This window comes from Arvicola amphibius, chromosome 2, assembly GCF_903992535.2.
Source record: "Arvicola amphibius chromosome 2, mArvAmp1.2, whole genome shotgun sequence".
Taxonomy (NCBI): domain Eukaryota; kingdom Metazoa; phylum Chordata; class Mammalia; order Rodentia; family Cricetidae; genus Arvicola; species Arvicola amphibius.
In genome coordinates this window covers 32,203,252-32,217,002 of record NC_052048.2, presented here as the reverse complement: position 1 = coordinate 32,217,002, position 13,751 = coordinate 32,203,252, and the positions used below count along the sequence as shown (strand labels likewise).

At 51.1% G+C, this 13,751-nt stretch overlaps 1 protein-coding gene across 1 annotated transcript; it reads left to right on the top strand.

Moving 5' to 3' along the window:
• Positions 1–8,592: 8,592 nt before the first annotated feature.
• On the top strand, positions 8,593–13,751 carry LOC119807138 (histone H1.8). The gene is given in 7 exon segments (XM_042054525.1): positions 8,593–8,622; positions 8,624–8,695; positions 10,804–10,894; positions 11,261–11,520; positions 12,174–12,492; positions 13,289–13,350; positions 13,503–13,751. Coding segments are annotated over 7 exon segments (1,083 nt in total).

Sequence of the window (13,751 nt, the reverse complement as noted above, 5' to 3'; positions counted from 1 at the left end):
GCCTGGCCAGAGACTGTGGCTGACTGTAGGAGTCTCCTGTCCCCCAGCCACCCCCGCCACAGCCCCCACCAGGAGCAGCCCCCCTCCCCGTTGGAATGAGGGTCATGCAGACTCCCTCAGTGTTCTTTTCTTTGTTTTTTAATTAATTCATGAAAGAAAAACGAGGCTCCCCACTCAGCAGGGAGAGCCCAAGAAAGGATATCCATCCACCAAGACCCGCAACCTGGAGTCCCCAATTCCCAGGGGCCAGTGGGATCTGTACCCCTCCCCCCAGCTTGTTGCTCAAGAACATGACAACTGTCCCAGCTTAGGGCTAAGTGTCTAGGACAGAATGGAGCTCACAGTAGCTAACTAATAAATGCTAGCTGGATGAAGGGAGGAGCGAGTGACTGAATGAATGGAGATGTGAGTGAGGGGGTTGATGGAGGGGAACACATGTGTCTTCGGGTGCTCAACCTAGCAGAGCCAGTCATGTTTGGCTGGAATCTATAAGCAATTGTTTTTACCATCCCTGCCCTGGTTGTCTTCCCCACCCCGAGATGGAAACCCCAAATTCCAGGTCCTGACAGCATGTGGCTGCTTCAAAGACAGAGAGATGGGGGAAGGAAGGGAGGGAGGGAGGAAAAGGAGTGAGGAAAGGAGGGAGGGAGAGAAAGAAACGAGAGAGAGAGAGAGAGAGAGAGAGAGAGAGAGAGAGAGAGAGAATGTATGTGTATGTGTGCAAATACTTTTTATATAAAAGTACAGCTGGTACTTGTGTACAAAGAATATTAATAGAATTAACCATCCTGATTGTCTCTGCTTGTTAATAACTACTAGTGAATTGGCCAGGTCCAAGCACTCAGTCAGGGTGTTTCCCTCAGCCCCAGTAGACTTTTACCAGTGACCCAGGCCTTCAGGCCTGTGCAGGGCTGGAGCTGGATTATAGGGATGACAGTGACAGCAATGGGGACTGCAGTAATTAGGACTGAGAGAGCATTGTGACCAGGGGTCTAAGGCAAGACCTGGGTCCTGCCTCCAGTGCGGTATTCTTGGTTCATGTCTTCCAATCCTCCTTGGCCTGAGATCCTCCCTCTTGGCTTCTGGACACATTTGCTCTTCCACACCAACAATCAGGTAGCAACAGTTCCAGACCAGTACGGAGTTCTAGAAGCCATGCTAATCTGCCTATCCTCAGGGAGTGACTGAGTCACTGATGCCACCCTTGTTCTGAAGAGCTCGGAAACACAGTATAAGACCTGGACAGGCCTCATCCATAGGATGCTCATGGATCCAGCTCCTAGCTCTCTTTCTGGATATACTATTTTCCTTGGCATTTGATCTTTCTTCATTCCAGAGAGTTTTGGGTTCTAGGCCAACAGGAATTCTGGGGCACCAAAACTGAGCAGTTTCAGTCTGCTTCCCTCCTCCACAGAACCACGTCTGGGCTTCCACAGGCCCAGTTCCACCTGGGGACAGAGGCAAATGGGGGCATTAAAAGCTCAGCTCCTTCACTTGATGGCAGTGTAGGTGGCTCTCAAGCTCTTTACTTACAATGAATGGAAACTGGGAAGCTTCCATGAACCCTGTCCAGGGAAGGTTAGACTGTGTGGGGACAAGAGTCCAGGTCCCTGGGGAATGTGATGGAGTAGCCCCATCAATCTGAGAAACCCAGCTTGGACAGGATAGAGACATGGTGGTCTCTTTAAGCTTCTGCACCTGCAAAGAGGAGTTTAGACCTGCCCTTGAGGGGATTAGATGAGAGCTAAAGGACTTATGTGGCCAGCCCACTTCCGTCCTGGCATGGCTGAAGACAACTGGTAACACTCTGGAATTCTAGGGCCTTGCCTCAGAAGCTTTCCCTTACAATGGACACCCCCACATAGCAAGGCAACATGGGATGGAAGCCCTCAGATGTGGAGTAACAACCATCCTCCAGGGAGGAAAGGGTGCCAGAGCCTGGAATGGAAGTCACTCAGTGCTATGGTGGGCAAGGGTAGGGGCGTAAGGGGCTATCTGTTATGCTGTGTCAATGGGCGATGTCAGTGAGGGTTCATTTGGTCACAAGTGACAGGGAATCCAACCCAGCTACTGAAGGCAGAGACAGACAAGCATTGGTTTATAGACTGAAAACTACCTCCCCCTCTGCTTCAGGCCATCTGTGTATAGAACTCAGGCCTTCAACACTTTGTGTCTCTCGTCTGTGTTGACTTTACTCACTGGCTTATCCCCAGAGGTGGAAAAATTGTCTGCAGCAGTCCCAAGGCCAGCATCCCTCTAGAGAAGAGGGTTTCCTGCCCCTTAATATAATCCTGGTGTCAGAATCAGGTCCTTATTGGGCAATATGGGTCACCTGATTATCCTAAGCCAATCATCATGTCTAAGATAGAGATTCATCTTGACTGGCCAGTAGCTGAAAGTCAACTGATTACCATCTAAGCCAGATGACCATGCCTAAGATAGAGCTTCATCTTCTGACTAGCTAGACCTGGGTCCCTGATCACCTCTAAGCCAACCACTATACCTGATAAAGGGATTCCTCATTGTCCGTATGTTCATTACCACAAAATAAAGTTGACTTTACATAGTTACTACCTCTGTAGGATGTGTTCCCTGAAAGAAACCGGGGGAATGTATAAGGGACCAGCACAGGGGAGCAGGGCAGGGATGTGCTAGAATACGTTCCTGTATGTGGTGGATTCAGGGTATTCCCATGGCTGCCACAGCTCTGGTTGTTCCCCATCCTTTATGGGCCAGGGCTAGCTGGTGGTGGGAAACTTGAGTTGCCTGGTCTTGTCCTACCTTACTCTCCATGCCCAGTTCATTTGTTCGGTGGAGTGTCACCTTTGCCCCTACCTTCTCCTGTCCAGGAAAAATACCCCCTTTAGAACCAGAATACTCTTGCTGTCATGGTGAAGGCAGCCTCCTATTGTCCTTTGTCACTGTGGGTACAGGGTGAAGGGCCTGCTGACCTGAGCTGGGATCTGGAGTTCCCACAGGGTTACTTGCCAGGCTCCAGACAAGCAACATTTGTGGAGCCTACAATCCACTCAGCCAATCATAGGCCAGACAGGGATGTCACCCCAGTAGAGAGACAGCACCTCAGATAGCCTGGGGTGCCCAAGAGAAACACAGTTGCCAGTCCCAGGGCAAGTCCCTTGTTCTGAGCTGAAGGTGAGATACAGTTCAGCTGGTGCAGGGTTAGAGAGCCCTCTGTAACTGTGTTCATTCGGGTCCTTTGCCCGCGAGAACATAGTGTGGACCGTCAGATAGGGAACCAAGCAGGAAGCACAAGTCAAACACCTACTTATAATCATTTTAAAAAACTTACTGTAAATAAGTCTTTGGTATATATGCAATTTTACAATCGATTAAAGATTAAAATAAATTTGCATACTAATGAGATGGCTGTGCCTACTTTTTCAAAGAATTTAGATCTTGGCTGAATATTTAGTGATGTAGGACACAGCATCTACAACGTTCTTCAGAGCTGATTGATATTTTGATTTTTTAATCATCAATGCTGAGAATGCCTTTTCGCATAAATACATAGTATAACATGACAGAAGTATGTCTAGGCCGTTTCAGGAATTGTTGGAAATAGTTTCTTTATCCCAATCCAAAAATTTGCTGAGTAGCGTGTGTGTGTGTGTGGTGTGTGTGTGTGTGTGTGTGTGTACACATGCGTGCGCGCATGCTCACAAATATGCCTGTGTGTACGTGTATATATGGAGATACTATCACCTGTGTGTATGACTATGGAGAATCTGGGGTTACAGATGGGGGTCACCCCAGCTTATACATGGGGTGTTGGGGTTCCAAACTCAGGTCCTCATCCTTGCACAACATGTGTGTTACTCATTAAAAGGCATCACCCCCGCTCCCAAGTGAATGATTTATGTCTGAAACTCAAGTCAGCGATTCAAACAATTCTAACACAATGCAACCCAAAAGTAGACTAATTTGACCCTTACAATGCTGAAGGACGATGGTGAGAAAATACTAAGTCTGTGTTTTCCTCAATTCATCTATTATATTCCAATAACATAGAGCGCTTTGTGTGTACATCAAAAACAAGCGAACAAAACCCTGTGTTTCACAACATCCAACAGTTTGGAATCTGAGCTGTGTTCTGGGCAGTTTGTTGGTGTTTGTATGGTGTGACGGCTTGTGCACTACGATGTGGCACAAGCATGTTCAACTATGAAGGCTTTGTGAAGTCACATGATGCAACCTGGTGAGCCCTGCCTGAAACACCTCAGATTCATTAATTTAAGTTAATTGCAAAAAAAATTTTATTATGTTTTATTTATTGTACCTGTCAGGGGAGGGAGAACATATATCAGAGAGGGGAACAAATGTCGGGAGTGGGAACACATGTCAGGGGAAGGGAACACATGTTAGGGGAGGGAAACACATGTGAGGGAAGGAGGAACACATGTCAGGGGAGGGGGAACTACTTGCCGGGGGAGGGGAACACATGTCAGGGAGGGGGGACACATGTCGGGGAGGAGGAACACATGTTGGGGAGAGGGAGACATGTCAGGGGAGGGGGGAACACATGTTGGGGAGAGGGGACATATGTCAGGGGAGGGGGAACACATATCGGGGAGGGGGATACTGTTGGGGAGGGGGAAAACATGTTGGGGGAAGAGGAACACATGTTGGGGAGGAAAAGACACATGTCAGGGGAGGGGGATCACATGTCAGGGGATGGGGAACACATGTTGGGGTAGGGGAACACATGGTTGGGGAGGGGGTGACACATGTATGTTAAAATATGAATGTTGATGTTAGCGGACAGCTTTTGGAAGTCAGTTTTCTTCTGCCACGTGGATCTCAGGGTTGGAACTAAGGTCAGCAGGTTTGCCAGCAAGTGCCCTTTTCCAGCTGAGCCGTCTCCCCTGCCCCTGAATTACTCTTTGATCATGGTGTGTTCAGAAACTTTCTACTGTTCTCAAAGTTCTGCCAGCCCCCCATTAGAGGGCAGGACCTGTATGGGGCTTGAGGCCCACCTAAGAAACTGGGGGGTCGGAGGATCAAGGAGACATCAGAATGAATGACACTTCATACAGCACTTGTTCGATGCACGCGGCTTCCCCTCTCAGGGCCGGGGCCAGGGTTCCGAGGATGCAGCCTGCGCAGATATGAGCTTGATGAGGGCCCAGGAGGGAGGAAGGGGAGCGCTAGGTGCCCGGCTTTGTTTTCCCTTTCCTTCTGTTGGTGATCCCCTCTAAGTCCTAGCTGGGCACCTGACAGTGTGACATTCTCTGCTGTGCATTCAGAGAATGGAACTGCCCTCCTTCTCCTCCGTGGTCCTTCTTGCTGGCTGGAATGTGGTCACAGTGACCGAACCTGCAGTGGTCGTGCTGGATCATGAAATGGACCTGACGTACAAAAGTGCAGAGGGTGAAGAGAGGATCTGGCTCTCCCAGAGCTGCCTCACCTTGAATCTTCACCAGCCACAGTGACTTCAAGAGCTTCTGAAGGGACAGCTTCAAGAAGGAGTGGTTATTTGGGAATTACCGCACCTGTCTTAAGTGGCACAGAGGGCTTCCGGGTTGCAGCCTAGAGTCTGAGCTTGGGAACTTCAGCCTCTTCGTGTGTAAAGAAATGATGAAGATGCCAGTTTATACAGATATGAGGCATGGCAGAGGCTGCAGTTTCACGCCAGTCTGATGCACTGATTGACCAAAGTTAGAAAATAAAACGCTCCAATGTCCCGATGGGCACAGGAGCTGGCATCGTACACAGCAGGGGCGCTCTGACCTTCTCAGAGTTCAAGACATTTATCTCTGAAGCTGGAGCAAATCCCAGGGCAGGAGGAGAAGATTCCAGGAGGAAGGCAGCACCCCACCCGCAGCCCCACAGAGAAAGTCAGGAGGTTGGCAGAGGGCACTGCTTCTGCCAACAGTCCTCCCTAACTTGCTATCATCTCCCTGTCAAGTGGCAAACCCCTTGGAGAATTTTTAGATCTCTGAGTTTTTCCCAAACTTCCTTCCCAACAACAAAACTCGCTCCTGGCACAAGCCTGGGAGCAGGGTTTCAGCAAAGCTCGTGGGAATGTTTACGCCACAGACTCTCTGCACTTCTCAGTTCTTGGAAACACCCCACAAATGGATCAAAATTGCAGCCCCCGTTTGTGCCAGCTCCCGTTTGCCTCTTTGCCTCCCTGTAGCCCTTTCCCCGTCTGGCACTGGGCCAAGGGCAATTTGCAGGTTCCTGTTCATGTCAATGGAGCCACAAAACCACAGCAGCAAGTCTGGAGGACCTACTATGTGCCAGTGTTGGGCAAGGTGGCCAGAGGACAGCTCTCCTCCACCTCAGGAGTCAGGGGCCTGTAAGTCACAGCTGTGACTCAGAACGCTGGAGGCTCAAGAGTTGGTGACTCTGATCTTCCAGGGGTCAGAGGTGGTGTCCCTGAGCAAGCCTTACTTACGTGATGTGAGAAGAATATTCCAGAGAAGGTAGGTAGGGATGAAGGAGGCTTTTAGGCCCAGTGTAGCAGCAACTACACTCCCAAAATTCACAGCTTAAAACAGCGACTCGCATGTCTTTCTTCTAGCTCCAGGGACTAGCTGGGGGATTCTGCTGATGGGGATCCAGCTTGGACCATGCCTTCTGGGATCCTTCAAGCATCCTTGGTCAAGTGAGTGATTGGCTGATGACTGGCTGATGGCTGGGTGACAAATGACTGGGGCATGGGTCTCAGCATCCAACAGACTAGCCAGGGCTTATTCCCATGGCAATAGGATCAGGACAACACCGTTCCCACAGTAGCTCACTGGCACAAAGCTAGCGCTGATCTAGGGCTGAGCTCTACAGAGGTAGAAACCTAGACCATCTGTATGTTAATTTGACAGAGGAGCACAAAGCATGGTGTCCCTGATACTAGCTATAGCCCATTCAGAGGCCACACAGTGAGGGTTTTTAAAAAGTTTGTTACTGAAAGTTGAAAAGCAGAGTCTCAGGGATGCTAAGTCCACTAAGCCACAACCCCAGCCCTACCGGCAGTGTGGCTGAGCTGTGGAATTCCAGGGAGAGGAGAGCATCACAAACCTGATGGAAGAACTCAAACTTCCCCCCAAAGGAAGTAGGGAACCATGGAAGGCTCTAGAAATGGAGTGAGGTCTATTTTCACTGCAAAGAACTTTGAGGAACACAAAACTTTCTCAAACCAGACCGTGATGATGGTGAGCTCTCTGGGGAAATCCCAGAACATAGAGAGATCACAAAGGGAGAAAACATACAAGTCTCCTTATACTATCCTCTAACCTCTCCCCTAGGGTAACTGCCTGATTCCACACTGGCGTGAGTCCCGGAGACCTGCTTCAAGGATGAATCTTCATTTTCACAGCTGTGGACCCTTTCATTGTGAAGAGCCCACAATTGACTTGGCCTGTTTCTCTACCTGAAAAGGTTTTAGTTTGCCTTGAATTTCTGCTGATACTTGGGCAAAGTTCCTGTTACCATTTTCCCCCGTTTCTCCCCAGGAGGGGGTGGGTGCACTGTGGGGCAAGCTTATCTTGATACATAAGATGTTGAATTGCATCTAAGATGACCGGCCTATCAGCCTCGCCATACATACATACATACATACATACATACATGTGTAGTCTCTATGCCTCGTTGGCAGTCAGCGTGAAAAATGTGTGTCTTCTATTTTGTATGAGAAACACTGACATTCAGCAAGGAGAGAGATACAGCTTGTTTTCAATCCACTCTGTTGTTTCTGTTTGGTTTGACTCTTTGAGTCAGGGGGGCTTGTTGTGTAGTCCAGGCTAACCTCAAACTCCCCACCCTCAGTGTTCCTAGTGTTGGAACGACAGGCTTGAGCCACCAGGTCCTTTCTAAGACCTTGTCCATATGAGCTATGGCGTATTTACAGCCAGGGAGCAATTGACTCAGGCCTGTGTGATTCATTGAAAAGCTACTTCTCCTTTTCATTCTTCTAGAGTGACACAGCCCTTCCTAGGAGTGAGGTGGAGGCTTAGGGGGACCCTTCCTAAGTCACAGCCCTGTCATCCTGGCCAGCATTCCAGGGTTTGGTACTATGATGGAAACAGTGACTTATGCCTGTCCCAATATGAGTGTCTTTGAATGCCAAGTAGACTGAGGACAGTGGCCATCAGCCGAGGCCATCTGAGATCCTGCCACGCCTCCCCCTGCATCTCAACTGTAATCTAGAACATCAGAATGGCACAGAAGGAGGAAACAGACGAGAGCCTTCCTGGGCAAGGGGAGACCACTGCCTCTGAGGCCATTCCCTCCCGTGGGCCCAATGGCTATGTTGTGACAAACTGAGGCCAGCAGTTGTTTGGGAACAGGCCAACAGCCCTCTGCCTACTTGGTGGGATTAGGGGTCCTTTAGGGCACCCCCACAACTCAGGCGTCCTTCCACTCACTGATCCAGTGACTCTGGCTCCTTATTTTCCTCAGACCCACAGGGCTGAGGCAGGGCGCTCTGTTTGGAGAGAGAGCCTTTCTCTCCAGGCCAGATTGGCTTCCACCTGCCCAGGTGGTGAGCCTGTTGGCAATTGGTGAGAGGTATTTAAGGCGAGAGGTCTGGAGGCTGGTCTGTGAGTGAGCATCAGGCCTGCCGCTGCCTGTGCCATGGCTCCAGGAAGTGTCTCCAGTGCTTCTTTTCTCCTCTTCTCCATCCAGGGACACATCCACCACCCCTGGGTCATCTGAGCTCCCCAGGACTGACAACCAGGTAAGCAGGGAGGTGGAATTCTTTCCATTTAGTTAAGGTTCCCTGGAAGCCCAGTGACAAGAGCTGGGAAGGCGCACACAGCTGTAGAGACCAGTTTCCCACCAGCACAGATGGGGGGACCCAGTCATGGGGGATGGTCCTGGGGGCATGGTGGATGACCCCATCTCCTGGTTTGGGACTCTGGATGAAGACTCCTGGTTTATGGCTGCCAGTGGGCCCTGCTATAGGAGGAGTCTCTGACGGCTTGGAGTTTCTTCTGGCTTTTTCTTTCTACTTAGAAAACTTCTCTTTCACCGGGTGGGTGGTGGCGCACGCCTTTAATCCTAGCACTCGGAGGCAGAGGGAGGCAGATCTCTGAGTTCAAGGCCAGCTGGGTCTACAAGAGTTAGTTCCAGGACAGTCTCCAAGCTACAGAGAAGAAACCCTGTCTTGAAAAAACAACAAACAAAACCTTTCTTTTGAGTCTGAATTTTGCAATGGATCATTTTATAGCGTCATTTCTGAGTTTAATCAGGTACTTGCGGCTGTGGGTCCGTTTCCCCCCCACACACACTTCTCTTCCCCACCCCACCCCCCCACCGGCCCACTTCTCTCCCAAGCCCTCCACTCCCTTGCAGCTTTTCCAAAAGAACTGCATGGCTCCCCCATGTTCAACACGCAGCGACCTTCAGTATGCCATCATGTGTGGCCACTGCCACATCCTGTTTTAGACTTCAGTCATTTCCTAAGAGAAAAGCCGAGCGGTCGCTCCTGGCACCTCACTCCCCAGCCTCACTCCACTGCGTCTGTGGGCTCGCGGCATCCTGCGCACGGCCCTGTGACTGGCTTTTTGCTTGCTTATATTTAGAAGCACTTCCTGCTGTGGCAGCTCACGTGTGCATTGTCTTCATGGCCATGTAGTACTCCAGTGCACCTGCATACATGTGTGGTCAGGCATTCGGGTTGCTTCCACGTTTGGGCTGTCAGAATAAACGCTCGTGCGCACTGCTGGTGGGCTAGGGACAGAGCCCAGGGCCTCACGCACACTCTGCGTCTCTCTGCCATGGCGGCCCAGCCCCCTCACCCTTGTGCGCCAGTCTTCACTTACATTTTCACTTTTGGGGGGGGTCCCACTCCCAGGAATGTGATTGTTTCTGCCTTTTCTTTCCCAAAATAAGTCTCTTTGAAACCTTTTTTAAAAATGAGAGAGGTGGGCATGATAGTACACACTTGGGAGGCAGAGGCAGGTGGATCTCAGAGTTCAAAACCAGCCTGGCTTCCTTAGTGAGTTCCAGGCCAGCGAGAGCTACAGTGAGAGGCTGTCTTGATCCCCTCCGCCAATTATTTGTGTGCATGTGGAGGTCAGAGGACAGCTTTGTGGCGCTGGTTCTCGCCTTCCACTGTGCGTTCCCGGGATTGGACTCAGATCATCAGGCTTGGCAGAAAGCTCCTTTACCTGCTGAGCCAGCTTGCTAGCTCCCTTTAATTTTACTTATATTATCCCATAAATGAGGCCATTTTCAAGCAAGTATATATATATATTATATATATAATAAATATGCTTTGTGTGTGAGCATAGTCCCCTAAATCCTCTTCCCCTCCCCCTTCTCATTAGTTTCCCTTTTCTCCCCAGTTTCACTTCCCCCTCATTCCATCTGTGGACACAAGGGTCTCTATCTGCAGAGCCTAAGACCCACAGATGATGCTGATACCTGCTTAGCAGACGGCTGGGAGCGACTGAGCCCCTCCCTGTGCCCATCGCGCTCAGCCAGCCTCAGCTGTGGCTGCTTTTGCCCACCCACCGGGCTATCTCAGACACGTGCCAGCATTTCAGCTGGAAGCAGTCCAGGGTTGGTTTCCAAAGGACGTGGACCTTCCTGAAAGTGCTGTCGGGCCTAGGAGCAGCTCAGCGCTACCGCGCCTGCCTGGCATGTGTGCACATGAGCGCTGTAAAAACAACCACGTAATCCGTTAGCACACCCAGACTGCACACCCAGACTGGAACCATCTTTAATGCTGCCCTTCTCCCAGCATTTATGAATATTTGGTTGCTTTATTTCTTTGTTCGGTTGGATTTTGTGTTGGTGTGTGTCTTATTTTTGAGGTACCACCTTGTTTAATATTTCCAGGCCAGCTTAAGGTTACCAATCTTTTCACCTCAGTGTCTGGAGTCCTGGGATGACAGGTGTGTCCCCACCATGCCTGAATTTTTCCAGGGTGGTTATTTTGAGTCCTTCTGAGTCTAAACAGGGTGCTTGGTGCCTTTTCTTTGGGTGACTTGTGTGTAAGCTAAGTCAACACACAAGCCTCGCTGAGCTTCCAGATTGCGTCTCTGCACCCATATGCAGGTGTAGCCACCCATGGGCAGCTCACCTTACCCAGCTTCGCCTCTTCAAAGAGAATATTCTTCAAGAGAAGAGGAGCTTTGTGAGTCCCATAGGGCCAGTGGTCAGTGTAAGGCCTGCAGACTGACAGCCAGTGACACAGGGAGCCAGTTTTTAGTTGGTGCTTTGCCCCACCATGGTCAGGCCTTGACTGGGGTTGAGGGCGGGCAGTCTGGGTGATGCCCTGCTGTCTATTCCACAGTTACAAGTTCCAGCAGAGCCCAAGTAGGCAAACGGAACCCAACAATGCTCCGCATGGTGATGGAGGCTCTGCAGGCCCGAGAGAAGCGGCAGGGCACGTCCGTCGTTGCCATCAAAGTCTATATACAACACAAATACCCAACGGTGGACGCCACCCGCTTCAAGTACCTGCTGAAGCAGGCCCTGGACACAGGCATGCGTCGAGGCCTCCTCGCCAGGCCCGCCAACTCCAAGGCCAAGGGTGCCACTGGCAGTTTCAAAGTGAGCTACGGACAAGGGGGGGCGGTGGCCTTGGTGCGGGGATTTAGCACATGCTGCGTCTCACCCCCCGCCCACACCTCCACAGCCCTTCTGTAGGCCCATATTGTGTGGTCTGGGGAGCCTGCATAGTATCGGTCTGAGTACTGCTTACCTATTGTCTGCCCACAACTACTGACCCATAGCTTCTAGAGGGGACTATGGGACGGTCTCTCCTAACCACATGTGGTGCCTGGGATGTGGTTACCTCAGGAAGTCCCAACACTGGTTGGAGTATGGGGGACAGGTGGCTCAACAGGACCTCAGTGGCACAGGCTGAGCCATCTCTCTTCTCAGACTGTATTCTTAGAGACATCAAGGAGAGATGGGGCTTCAGGGAGCAGGGGCAGAGGGGGCGAGGCAGAGTGAGACTTGGGGCTACAAGGGTGAGAGGCAGAGAGCAGCATCAGATACTTGGAAGTGAGCTGTGGGGCACTCCGGGGAGAGGGTAGATTAACACCAGGGGAAATTTGGGAGGACCACAGAGGTGCGTGTATCTCCTTCCATCCCACCCCCTTCTTAATCCTGATGTTGGGAACATGGCTCCTTTGCTGTCCTATGTGGGGTACAGGGGTACCCAGAACATCTGTCCTTACTCCCACCCCCACTCTCTTTAGCTAGTTCCCAAGCCTAAGAGAAAGAGAACCTGTACCTCAATAGCCCCAAGGAGAACCGCAGATGCCAAGGAGAAAGACCCCAAGAGACCCAGGGAGCTGAAGACGGACCAGGCCAAGGTGGAGACAGTGGCTCTAAAACCAGGACAGAAGAAGGCTTGTCCCTGCCCAGCAGCCACCTTGGAGAAGGCACCTAAGAAAGCCCGCGAGTCAAAGCTGGGAGAGGTCAGGAAGGCCCCCCTAAAACCAGACAAAGCCACATGGGCCCCTCCCACCATCAACAAGATAGGCCAGAAGGCCAAACACAGTGGAAGCAGGCAAGGTAAGAGTGGGAATGGTTGGCAGGGATAGGAGTTGTCAGCAGCCACTGGGGAGGATGGGAGGAGCTTCCCTCTCCAGGGAATGGGCCTTGAGTATTAGACCTGGATTGTGGCGGGTGGAATCCAGAGACTCCAGGGCCCAGCACAGCCCTGAGGAGGGGTCAGGAAAGGCTTCCTGGAGGAGGCACCCTAGAGGCGTCTGTGCAAAAAGAAGGTATGGCTTTTGAAGAACTGCAGGCGGTTGTCTATCTCGGCAGAGTCAGAAGTCCAAGGAAGTTCTGAATGACAGAAGGGAGTCTAGGCTCACCTGAGGATTGTGAGCCGCCGCAGGGGGTTTCCAGCAGGAAGGCAGAGAGAGGGCTAAAGACAATCAAGGAAGCTGGCCCACACCCTTAGCCTAGCACTTGGTGATGTAGAGGCAGGACGACTGGAAGTTCAAGGCTACATCTTTAGGTTTATATCAAGTTTGAAATCAGCCTGGGCTGCATGAGACCCTGTCTCAACCATACCTACCCTCCTGCAAATGATAAATCAACATAAGAAGTACCACCATTGGCAGGTAGGCAACAAAGCTGATAGAGCAGGTCTGTCTGCTCCCTGTATGGGGAGGCGATCCAATTTCAGTACTCCCATGTTGTGTGGGGCAGCATCTTGTCCAAACTGGGACCCGAGACTCAGGTAAAACAGCTGGCTAGGTCACATGGCCTTCAGTTGTCCAGGTGATAACCTGGGGACCTAGGCAGGCTGGGAACTCTAGATCCTCTAGACCCTTTGCCCCTCACTACTTCCCTTTTCCAGAAGCAGATGCTCATGGGAAAACCAAAGGTGTGTGTGAGAAATCAAAGCCCTCAGCCAGCCAGGTAGGTAGGTGTCTATTGCTCCCTGGGTCTCAAGTCTTCCCAGGCTTTCTTTGTTTGTGGGTTCTAGGAGGGGAGCTCAAGTCTTTGTTCTTGTGAGGGGAGCACTCTACTGGCCGAACCATTTCCCCACCGCTAGGATTGCTTTCTTACAGGTCCAGAGTAATGTTGCTTCCCTCGCCAAAAGGAAGATGGCAGCCATGGCCCACACTGAGACAGTTGTTCACGGGTCTAAGATGGAACACAAGACCAAAGCACCTGCTCCTCCCCAGGACCCGGGAAACAAAGCAAAACCCACACATAGGGTCAGGAAAACAAAGACCCCTGAGAACCCCCCAAAACCTGGGTTACCCCCCAAGACCTCATCCAAAGCTCCCAGCAAGAAGGCTGAGGCTGGGAACTAG